Below are 13,189 nucleotides of genomic sequence, written 5' to 3'. Positions count from 1 at the left end.
ATGTGGAACTACAAAGGGGGGGGTGATTATGAAGAGCTCAGGAGACAGCTTGTGGGTGTAGTGTGGAATGAGGAGTTAGCTGGAAAAGAGATCAATGCAGCTTGGGGGATTTTCAAAAACTATTTAGTAGATGCAATGTCTAAATGTATTCCAAGCATGAGAAGGTTAAATAAGGTAGGTGTGAGATGGATAAAGAGATGAAGCATGTGATACAGAGAAAAAGGGCATTGTGGAGGCAGCATGAGAGAAGTGAAAATAAGTAATTTCATGAGGTCTATAAAGACTAGGCAAGGAGGGTGACTTAGTTGGTGAGAGTAGCTAAACACAGGTATGAACAGCAATTAGCTAATGAAGCCAAAAAGAATCCTAGGAAGTTCTTTCGATATGTAGCCAGGAAAAGAAAGAATGATTACAGAAGGATGACATTGACTGGAGAAAATGGTATAAAAACAGATGTTGCAGAATGTGTGGTGGAGATATTTAATGAGCGGCTCATAAAGATCTTTCAATCTTGTGAATGTGACTGAAGAGATTGAAGAAGAGTGAAGAGATTGAGAGCAGTTGATAATGGAGAGGAGAGACTGACTGTAAGTGAGCAGGAGGTGTTTGGGGAGTTGAGTAAACTAAATGTAAATAAGGCTGTGGGACTTGATAATATATCACTGCATATTCTGAAGGAAAGTGTCAGAGAGTTGACACCTGCCTTGACATATTTTTTTAATACGAGTCTCGGACTTGGTCAAGTTCCTAAGGAGTGGAAGGAGGGCAAGATTGTGCCACTTCATAAAGGAGGTGATCGAACTCAAGCATCAAACTATAGGCCTATTTGTGTGTCAGGTGTTGTCATTAAGTTGTTGGAGAAGCTTGTGAGAACTAGGATCCAGAGTTGGGTTGACAACAATGGTATAATCTTTGATGGACAGCATGGATTTGCTAAAGGGAGGTCATGTTTTAGTAATCTACTTACTTATTATAATAAAGTGACTGCTTCCTTGGACAGAGGAGAAGGATACACAGTAATATACTTGGATTTCGCAAAAGCTTTTGATAGAGTACCTCATGATAAATTGACAGTCAAACTAGAGCAGATGGGGTTGGATATTAGATTAGTGCATTCGATTGGAGACCGGCTATCTGATAGGTATCAACAAGGTGTGTATGGGGGTGCGATATCCAGGAAAAGGAAAGTCACTTGTGGAGTGCCTCAGGGGTCTGTTTTAGTGCCATTACTATTTAACTTGTATATTAATGATACTGACGAAGATTTGGATGGAGATATTCAGTTGTTTGCAGATGATGCAAAGTTGGGACAAACCATAAACAGTAGTGAAGATGTTGTGACCTTGCAAGAAGACTTGAATAAATTGAGTGATTGGGCAAGCAAATGGGGATGTGAGTTCAATGTTGCAAAATGTAAGGTTTTAAAATTTGGAAAACAAAGATGGAATGCAGAATTTATGCTTGGTGAGAATATATTGTTGGAGGTAGAGGAAATAAGAGATCTGGGGGTGATAGTGGATAAGGATCTAAAATTTAGGGGACACATCTCCAAAATTGTGAAGACAACACAAAGGCTTCTGGGAATGATGCAGAGGACACTAATGTGTAGAAGTAGGGAGATTCTTGTTCCATTGTATAAGGCTTTGATTAGGCCACACATGGACTATTGTGGCCAGATTTGGTCACCGGGTTTTCAGAAGGATGAAGAGATGTTGGAAAGGGTCCAAAGGCGACTGACTAAGTAGGTTTTGACCACTGGAATGTTGACTATGAGGAAAGATTGAGAAGATGTAATTTGCAGAGTCTGGTGGAGAGGAGGAAGAGGGGGGGGATATTGTTAAATTGTGAATGAAACTATGTTGTGTAATTTATTTTTTTTCATTCACATTTAACATTGCTTATTATGTATTAATCATAATTTGTATAAAGATTATTTATTGTTTCTTAATTAAGGATTACTATTTAAATATTTATTCTAAACTTAACCTACTATTAATTTGTTAAGCAATAATATGTGCAGAATTTATAATAACTTAAATATATATATGATGTAACGAAAAGTATTATTATAATTAATTCTATATGTAATGAAAAAGCTGAATAAGTAGCTCAAATATTCTGTTTATTCTTATTTGTGAAAATTTAACGTTATGTAATCACTTATGTAAGAGTAGAGCGTTGTATTACATTAGCGAAATGTTTACGTTCATGCGTTGTCATGGAGACGCATGAAATAAACAAGCACGAGTCGAATACAGCGTAACCTTCGGACTGAAAGGGGAGGAAAAGAAAGAGAAGAATTTTAATTAGAGAGAAGAGAGGAAGTTTTTGCGGAGCGGGAAGGAAGGTAGGATACAAGCAAAGGAAGTGGAAGAAAATTATAAGTTCTCTAGGTCAGAAATTCATGAGGATAGTGTTTAGAAGTGAGCCAAAACATAGTGAATCATATACTTAGCTGTAAGTGAAGTCAGCTGTGTTGTAAAGGAAGATTAATGCCGTAACCGGATAAATAAAGAACTGGACATTCAATGCAAAAATTCTGATTAGTTCCAGTTAGTCTAGGATTACGTCTTAATTCTATGTTGCCCTGAGAAGAATTATATTGAAATTAACTGGTTTGAGAAAAGTAAACAAGGAAAGATATCAGTGCCTTATTGATGTGTTTTTTTTTTGAGTAGTGAAGCGCAATTAACAGTAGTTCAGTTAAATCGTTGGAGAATTTTTATTAATGTGTTCCACTAACGTAAATAAGTTAATTCATAAGTGTGCTCACAATTAATTGATGTATTGAAGATTGTATCTGGTAAGAGTAGTCATACTTGTTTGTTTATTCTAACATTAACATATCTTCGAAGTTTAAAGTCCGAAATAAGATTGCTTGGAATATTGTCTACCTTGGAATATTAGTGCTTCCTGTGAATTTTAAACATTAAATACAGCTGATAGATATTTGGAGACTGTTTAAATAAGAAGTTTTGTTTTACTAACTTGAGTTAAGAAAGCTTGTGATTTTGAAACTGTGAAGTGTATGTGAAAGTTTAGAACATTGAATTGGCATGAGTGACTTAGCAAGATGTATTAAGTTGATTGTATTGTTTCATTTTAAAGCAGAATTCTTGTATTTGTTATATATATCATATATTAAATGTTTTATTTTGTTAATCTAAATATTGTGTTTGCCTGAATACCCTTTTATTGCACCGTTCATAAATATTCGAATCTTGCAGGAACCCCAAGTGGAATAGTAAATAATTCGGCCTAAATAAATGAGGAGACTGCTAACTTAATTAAAAATTGATCCCACTATTTTGTATAGACTAATCTAAAAATAGGGTGGCGCAGTATAATTATAAATTTCTCTACTTTTGGATCGGTGATCAATTTGAAATTAGTTGTTATATTGATAAGAGTGACTTGGACCAAGATGGCGGATTTAGAACATAACATGAAAATAGAACGTCACGACAATATGATAGAGACCTACAAGTTGGTAAGAGGTTGTTATAAGCTCAATAGTGGAGAAGTTCTACAGAGAATAGTGGGAGATCAGGGGAGAACCAGAGGTCATCCCTGGAAAATGTATAAAGAGGGTGTGAGTAGGGGAGTGAGAGGCAGGTTTTTTTCGTGCAGAGTTGTGAATGATTGGAATGCCTTGCCTTGTCTGAGAGTGTGGTGTCTGCAAGGAGTTTGAGTGTGTTTGAGGCTCGGTATGATGAGATGTGTGTGTGATAAAAGGACCTCCCAGATGAGTCTTTGACTCCATGAGGTCTTGGGGTAATAATAATAATAATACACAACAACCTGTTGGTATTGTTTAGAAAGCCAATCTCCAATCTATCTAAATAATATACTATTTCCATCATCTACATGATAAGTTGTACACATTCATCATGTGGTAATCTATCAAATGCTTTTGAGTTTTGAGTCCAAGAGTATCACTGTATATGATTCTCCCTTATCTAACACATTCATTACCCTATCCTAAAATGCAAGTAAATTGCTAAAACAGAACTTATCCTTTACAAACCCATGTTGACTATCATAAAGCATGCTATGTCCATCAACCCAATCCAGTATTATATTCCTAACCAATCTCTCCAACACCTTGACCACAACTGCGGTTATAAAGACTAGTCTATAATTGGAAACATTTTCCTAGAATCATGTTTATGGAGTGGTACTATTTTGCCTTCTTTCCACTCCTTAGGAATCCTACCCACTGCAAGGAACCCCGCCCACTCATTAAATAATCAGGTCAAGGGCATACCAACTGTGGTGCACATTCCTTAAAAATACCTGGTGATATATCATCCATTCCCACATCCTTATTAACATCTAACCCAATCAACATATCATACTCTGATTCTTTCACTTCCAATTCTCCTAATACTTGTCTCCCTTCTATATATTGCACAGCATCATTTACACCAGTATGATATATGCTGACAAAGTGATTGTTCAATAATTCCACTATATTCTTTGCAGTTGTTATTCTGCTGCCATGACTATCCACCAAGTGTTAATCTGTGGTAATTATTCTTTCTCTTGCTTGCCATATAGTGAAAAAAGTCCATTGAGTTAACCTTGGCCTGACCAGCTAATCTCCTCCCATACTTCTCCTTTTCTTTCTTTACCATGCTTGTCACCTTTCTAGCCTGATACTCTTCACATTGATATGATCACCACCTTGTCTTGTACCTCCTCCAGAGCATTTTTTTTTCCTAGTGCAGCTTGTTTGATTTCACTGTTAATCAAATTTTCACTTCTACTCTATTTACTTGCTTAACCCTTGGTATGGAGTTACACATTGCTTGTGTCAGATACTGCCTTATGAATTTCCATGCACTGTCAGTATTCTCAGCTTATCTATGCAACATACTGATGCTAACTGATTATTACAGAGCTTCCTATAATCACCTGCTTTATACTTACACATATATCCATTTTTGTCATTAACCTTTTCTTGTTCCATCACTTCCTAAACATGTACCGCATGATCATTCTCATCAACCAGTGGCAGTGTCAACACCTCATTAACAACTACATCCAAAACATTAAAGCCTCTAAAAGAAATCAACTTCACACCATACAGATTCATAATCTGTGCATGCACTATCGACTTCCACATTTTGTTGTCACAATTCCTCTGCAATCATTAACAGCACTCCCCTCCTCTTTTCACATTTAAAGTTATATATTATTATTATTATTATTATTATTCAGGCCTCCATCTAGTCAAAAGACTCATCGTGGGAGGTCCTTCCTAAGAAACACAAAGTCAATCATACCACTCCTTGAACTCATTGACCATTCTCGCTCTCACCACTCCATCAGGCAATGCATTCCATGGTTCAACCACCCTCCATGCAAAGAAACCACTCCTCACCCTCTTGTTCACAGTTTCCTTTTGTAACTTCCAGGGATGGCGTTTTGTCATCGCTCCTTCCCGCTGTTCAACCAAGCGAAAGAACTCCCCAGTGTCAACCCTGTAATCACCTGTCAACAGTTTCAAAGTCTCAATCATATCACCTCTCCTTCTATCCACCAAACTCTGCAGTCCACATTCTCTCAGCCGATTCTCATAACTATCATTGTACAGTCTTGAAACCATCTTTGTTATTCGCCTTTGTACATTTTCCACAGTTAATTTATCCCCTTCTCATTCAGTGTCCTTCTCATTATTGCAGCAATCCTCTGTGTTACCCTCGCCACCTTTGCAATATGTCCCCTAAATTTCAGGTTTCTGTCAATCATCAACCCCAGAGCTCTTGTCTCCCCTACTTTCTCCAGTATAACTCCTCCCATAGAGTATGCAGTGTCCCATCGATGTTTCCCAAACCTCAAGACCTTACATTTTGCTGCATTATACTGAAACCCCCATTCATTTGCCCATGTATCTAGCTTATTCAAATCTTTTTGCAGGGCTGCCGCATCTGCACTATTACTAATAATCCTTCCCAGCTTTGCATCATCTGCAAACAACTGAATATCCCCTTGCAATACACTGACAATGTCATTGATATAAAGGTTAAACAATATAGGTCCCAGTACTGAGTCCTGTGGGACCCCACTTGTAACCCTCTGCTTCCTTGAAACTGCCCCACCATACACAATTCTCTGATACCTATCGGACAGCCAATCCTGAATCCAGTTGACCAATCTGACATCCAGACCCATGTGCTGCAACTTAAATATCAGCTTATCATGTGGCACCCTGTCAAATGCCTTTGCTAAGTCTAAGAAAATGGCAGTATATGCCTTTCTCTCATCTAATGTTCTTGTAACTTTATCATAAAAGGCTAGCATATTGCTAAAACAAGAGCACCCCTTCACAAATACATGTTGACTCTCACAGATAACATTACCCTCATCTGCCCAATGCTGTATATGGTCTTTCACTACTTTCTCCAAGATCTTACTAACTACTGATGACACACAAACTGGTCTATAATTAGACACTTCCAGTCTGCTACTGCCCTTATGCAATGCCACTATCTTACCTTCTGTCCATTCCATAGGCACCTTTCCAGCAGCCAGACTTTCATTGAAAAGCTAGGTCAAAGTTACTGTGAGTTACCAAGCACATTATCTCAAAACTCGTGGTGAAATATCATCCAGTCCCACAGCTCTACTGACATCCAGAGTACTCAGTATTTGAAACACACTCTCCTCCTGTACCTCTAAACCTTGAACCTGCCCTATCCCTCTAGCATTAAAACTGACTCCTCCAGGATGAAATACTCCAATAAAGTGTTCATTGAACAATTCTACTATGTCCTCTGCATCAGTCACTCTATTCCCATTTTTATCCCACAATATCATTCTTCTATAGTCATTTCTCCTTCTGCTGGCCACATATCTAAAAAATTCCCTAGGATTTTCTTTGGATCTTAGGGCTCTTCTCTCATATTCCAGTTTCATCTTCCTTACCATACTAGTCACTCCTCTGGCCTGTGTCTTATACTCTTCATGCATCTTCTCTTCTCCTGTCTCCTTATATCTCTTCCACAGCCTCTTTTTCGCATGCAATTCCTGTTTAATATTGTTTGTCATCCACTTTACTCCAAATTGTGTCCTCTTGTTCACTCGTGGTATACAACTTACCATTGCTGCTAACAAATATTCTTTCATAATTTCCCATGCACTAATGATATCGTTCTATTTCTATTCCCGACAACTCATAATCCTCAGACAACCAAGTTTCACTTATTCCAATTATCTTTGGGCATACTGACTCAACCAATGCAACAAACTCAGCTCTCTTGTTTCAAATACTCATTACATTTGTGTAGAAACATAACAATTCCTGTGTCTTTGAGGCCATTCTACTAGCACCAACATTCTCTATTCTAGCTGCTATACCACACCTCTCTCTCTCTCTCTCTTTTCAGTCTGACCACTCCCGTTCCCTGATCCTGACTCTGATTTCCATTCCTACCTGTCAAATCCTCACCTTTATGCATTCCATCATCTGCTGCTGTAACCACGTCTTCAACCTCATATCCATCTTTCTCCTTTTGTACAATCTGTTTAGTTGTGCTATCCTGCTTCATAAATAGACCCTAATCATTTGCTACATTAACTTCTTGATTCCGTGCCTTTTCAGAAAACAATAGCCTTTCTAAATGCCCAGCACCAAACCCATTCAAATGCAATCCATCAACTTTAAATCATTCCAACTTTCCTTCAAATTCACTCTACAGATTTACAAATTAAACCCTCTTTATCTCATACAATTCAGCCAACTTACTATTCAATATCTCTACTCTCTTTCTCAATTCACTATTGTTATATCTGGACAACGTGCCTATGACTTTTACAACAACGCTATTATTCTCTACCTACCACAACACCTTTCTGTCAACATTCTTTTTTTCCCCAACTAATTTTAACTATCACTAATCAGTTATTTGCTTCATTGTTCCACCAGGAAAGCATGTTTTTTGCACTTTATTAGTCATCACACCTCTATGATGACTAATGATCAAGTCCGCACACAATATACGACTATCCTTTGACTCTTCCTTTGTAATACTAACTTCCCCCTTCTCATTTTCATCAGCCAATCTCTTCTTAGATGTTTAATATCCTCTTCCAGATGCTTCATTTAGCTTTTCATTTTCAGTAACTCATCTTCTACTATGGTCCCGACACTTGCTCATTTCTAATCGTCCTGCTCTATCAAGACCCTTTTTCACATACGTTAATGCTTTTCTTCTTCTTCTTCAATTAAACACTCCACAAATCTTTCACATTTTTTGGTGCATACATATAGCAATTTTTGCAACACATCCACTCTGAAACCCAAGGCAAAGCTAGACCTTCATACCAAAGCTTTATGTGCCATCGATGTGTATTTCTTTATGGATGCCATTCTCAGAAGCAGAATCAGTATGAACAAACAAGCATCAAAACACAATATAAACAGCAAAAAATTCCAACAACAACAACACTACTGAAGGACACTTGTATTCAAACTGAAAAAGACTATTAAAAAAGGAAGAATGGAAAGAAAGAACCTGACACTGTTAGCATTCAGGAATGTGTCAGCTAATCTCACATGGCTTAAACAAAAATGGGAGAGAAAAGGTTAGCAAAACAGGTATTTGACGTGAGTTGGCCAGGAAAAGGACCCAGAGGAAGACCAAGAAATAGGTGGATTGATGCAATTTTAACACTGTGCTTTAGAACAGTGTTTCTCAAACTTCAGATATCCACATACCCCTTCTTAAATTTTCATTATTACCAAGTACCCCCTAATTGATTAATTAAAAAAAATAAATTCATTAATTAAAAATAAATTAATTAAAATTAATAAATTACGTAATTTAAAATATTAATTAAAATTAAATATATATTTTATTTGAATTTATATGTTCATGTAAACAAAAAATATGATTTATTTTTAAATTTTGGTTCTCTAGATATGTCAGACAACACACTCATCAATTTCATTTGATCCAGATGTAATATCAACATTTTCTTGTTGCTTACAGCTACTTGTATTTGCTATATTGCTCTTTTTGGAGTTTTTATAAATCCAATCTTTAACCAATGATCCATATGTAAGAATTTGAAAGCTAACAAAAAATACTCCATTTACTCGAATATAACTCTAACTTTTTTTCCCAAAATTAAAGCTAAAAAATCGTGTTGCGAGATACGTGTGGGAATTTTCGGAAACTAAAGTTTTCAGAAAAAAACTGAAAAATGGTGCGACTTACCAAGAAGCTCCTACTCGCTATCACTACTTTTGGCATCGAGAACAGGTTCTTTGTGCGCATCGTCAAAGTCATCTACCCAAATAGTGTCATCTTCTTTCCCATTATTTCAAGCAAAAATTATCAGTAATTTACAAGACTTGAGATACGTAGAGCAGCAAAGAACTGCATATGATTGGTGCGGTATTAACAAAAGATTGCGCGAACCAAAGACAAATTAGCATTTCAATAGTTGAGTTGAAATGCTAATTCCCTTCAACTGAATTCCATAATATCTGAAACACATTCACTATACGGTATATTTCTTAGTTTTAACACGTTAACGACGGGGGTGGTATCAAGCAAAACCATTATACATATGCTCCACCGGCAACAAATGGTTTTGCTTGGTCTATATAGCAGTTTTTGTTGAAGAGGGGATGTGATTCATTAGTTAGTGCCGTTTTATTCCGGTTGTCTCTAATTGCACTGTTTGTTGAAAAATATAACGACTCCTTTAATTATGCATAGCCGAAAATTGCCATGTACCCCCCCTAACGACCTTTTGCGTATCCCTGGGGGTACGCATATCACACTTTGAGAAACACTGCTTTAGAAGAATGAAATATAAGATCTGACAATATTGGAGTCATGACAGATAAGACTAGTTAGGATGATAATTGTTGATAGGACAATAGTAATAATGTAACCTTTTCATGTGGGCCTATCATAGTATGCTGTCCCTTGAGCATACATATCAGGAATTCGATGAAGATAATGGTAATACAGCAGAGTTAAGTTACATTAAAAGTTAAGTTTTAATTAGTCTGTACATTCATACAGTTCTTGGCTTCTTAATAAACTTATGATTTCATTTGAAATAAAATAACATACTCCATATACTGAAATTCAGAATTTAGATTACTTACATCATTACCAATACTCCGTGATATATCCCAGGGTGCATCATATGCATCCTCACGTACCCCTCCACTGACTGGATATACAGAAATACCACCTGGTGGACTATACATTGGTGGCCGCATATCACTAAAGCCTTCTATACTCTGCAGCGTCATATGAGCTTCTATAACATGAGGATCATACTGCTGTTGAAACACTAAAAATGTAATATAAAACATTGACAATTATTTAAAGTTATTAAATGAAATTATGTTTAAGGTAAAATACAAATGCTAGATCATCTATAATTTGATTAAGTACAAATATCCTGGCCATAAATATAATTAGCAAATAAAACTACTCACATACTTAGTAAGAGCATGCATTTTCTACAAAAAAAAAAAAAAGAAAAATACATAGAGAATGTATTTTATACATTGAATAAGTAGAGAATGACTCCCCTCTGGGATAGGATTTTACTTGTTTCAATATTCATGAATTTGCTATTGTCTGTGTGTCTTTATAGCAATTAAGTATAGTTTCAGTCCTATTTTATGCAGTGTTTCTATAATACAGTTTCTATCTACTGAATGAAGGGCTTGCTTGTATATATATATATATATATATATATATATATATATATATATATCAGTTCTAAAGCCGGTACAAGAACTAGAAGGAATCTGCAATTTTTGTATACCAATGCAAGAAACATTCGAAATAAGAAAGAAGAATTTTTGGCATTAGTCACTGCAATCTCACCAATGGTTGTAGGCATTAGTGAAACTTGATTGTCAGTAGAAGATGTGGTCACTGGAAATGAATGTGATGGGTAGAGTATTTTCAGGGAGGATAGAGAAGATAGAACAGGGTGAGGAGTACTGTTGATGATAGCTGATGTGTTGCAGCCAAAGAAAGTAGTATATCAAGATGATAGAAATCTGAATGAGAGTTCATTTGAGGCGGTCTGGTGCGAAATAGTGACCAATGCAACCAAATATACAGTTGGATGCTGCTATAGGCCAGGGGGAGATATTGAATTCATGCATCAAGAAATTAGTGCAGGTTTAGTGATTATTATGGGGGATTTTAATTATGGTGATATCAATTGGAAGGAGGAAATATCACATAGCAAAAAGGAAATGGAGTTCATACATCTTTTATGAGATAACTACTTGAAACAGCACATAACTGAAGGGACACTTGGTGTGAGAGTGTTGGACCTGGTTATTGGTTCAGAGGATATATGCATAAGTAAGGTGTCCTCATTACCTCCAATTGGTGAAAGCGATCATGTGGTATTGACTTGGGAGGTTGCAAAATCTGTGGATTTTTCTGTTAAGAAGGGGTATATATGGAACTACAGGTTAGGCAACAAGCTTATAACAAGCTTTGGAATGAGCTTGCAGCCATCCCATGGCAGAACATATTGCAGGAGAAAGATGTTAGCAGTGCATGGGATAAAATCAGCGGGTATCTGAGGAAAGCAATATCAGATTGTGTCCCCATAGTCAGGAAGTCAAACAAGGCAGGTGTTAGATGGATGAGCAGTAGTATCAAGCTTGATCTGCAAAAAAATAAAATGTTATGGAGAATTTACAAGGAGAAAGGTAATCAGTACACCCATGAGCAGTACAAGGTTCAAGCTAGGAAGGTTACCAGCATAGTAAGAAAAGCTAAATCACATTATGAGAAGACCTTAGCCAAAGAGATCAAGGGTAATCCCAAAGAGTTCTTCCACTATGTGGCAAGTAAAAGGAAGAATGACTTCGGAAGGATAACTTTAGTGGGTTCTGATGGTAATGAGGTGACAAAATCAGATGTAATAGTTGAGTTACTGCGTGATCACTTTTCAAAAGTCTATCACCCAACTGAGGATATCTCTGTACCTGTAGCAATAACTAATGTGAGAATTGAAGCTAAGAAATCAGAGGTATTTAACATATTGCAAAATTTAAATGCAAACACTGCTGTAGGTTTAGATGGAATATCAGCTCAGGTGTTGTTGCGTGAATGTGCAAATGAATTGTCAACTCCTCTTACTTGGATATTTAATTTAAGTTTGAACTCTGGTATGGTCCCTAGGGAGTGGAAGTTAGGCAAAGTGGTTCCTTTGCATAAGGGTGGCTCTAAAACTGTGGTAGTTAATTACAGACCAATCACTATCTCAGGAGTAGTGGTAAAAGTATTGGAAAAGTTGGTTAATGACAAAATTCAAGAATGGGTGGATCAGGATATGATACTCTATAGAGGCCAACATGGTTTTGTTAAAGGTAGATCCTGCCTTAGCAAACTATTAACATTTCATAATAGAATGACATCCGAGTTGGACAAAGGAACTGGCTACACAGTGGTACTTCTGGATTTTGCTAAGGTTTTTGACAGGATACCCCATGGAACACTTATGCAAATTGGAGCAGATGGGAATGGATATTAAATTGGTGATATGGATAGGAGAATGCCTCAGGGAAAGATACCAGAAGGTGATGTATGGAGGAGCTGAGTCCTGGATGAGGCAGGTGACCAGTGGTGTGCCTCAGGGCTCTGTGCTTGGGCCATTGCTGTTTAATTTGTATATAAATGATATAGGAAATGGCTTACAGGGAGATATTCAGTTGTTTGCTGATGATGCAAAGTTGGGTAGCGCAATAAAAAATCAAGCTGATGTTGAAAGTCTGCAGGATGATTTAAATAAGCTGGTAGAATGTGCAAAAGATAATGGATGTCAGTTCAATGTGGAAAAGTGTAAAGTCATGCATTTTGGAATTAAAATATTACCAGCTGTGTACTACACTGATGGAACAGTACTCCAAGAGATTGATGAGGCTAGGGACTTATGGATGTTGGTAGATAGGGAGATGAAGTTCAGAGGACACATTGCTTAGGTGTCCAAGATTGCACATAGGATTACTTGGTTGTTGAGGAACACACTGACATCCAGAGATAAAGAGGTTATTATTCCCCTTTTCTTTAAAACGATGATTGCATCACTGGTTCCTTTTCCATCTCTGAATCCCATTTTTTCTTCTTCCATTATTTCTTCATTCTGTTTTGAATGACTAAACAATATCTTATAAACATGGCTC

The 13,189-nt window shown here is 36.8% G+C and overlaps 1 protein-coding gene across 1 annotated transcript in view; it reads right to left on the bottom strand.

Annotated features, from left to right (window-relative positions):
* Positions 1–13,189, bottom strand: part of LOC150094731 (cell adhesion molecule Dscam1-like) — a 158,163-nt gene that overhangs the window by 15,001 nt on the left and 129,973 nt on the right. Inside the window, exon 14 of the mRNA XM_090411652.1 lies at positions 10,130–10,320. Within this exon, the coding sequence (XP_090267778.1) occupies positions 10,130–10,320 (191 nt within the window). The remainder of the gene's footprint in view (positions 1–10,129; positions 10,321–13,189) is intronic.

The sequence above is a fragment of the Typopeltis vanoorti genome, chromosome 21 (assembly GCF_054136105.1).
Source record: "Typopeltis vanoorti isolate ZY-2024b chromosome 21, IOZ_Tvanoo_1.0, whole genome shotgun sequence".
NCBI lineage: Eukaryota > Metazoa > Arthropoda > Arachnida > Uropygi > Thelyphonidae > Typopeltis > Typopeltis vanoorti.
Note: the sequence above shows the minus strand (reverse complement) of the source record. Positions and strands in the feature narration are given on the sequence as shown.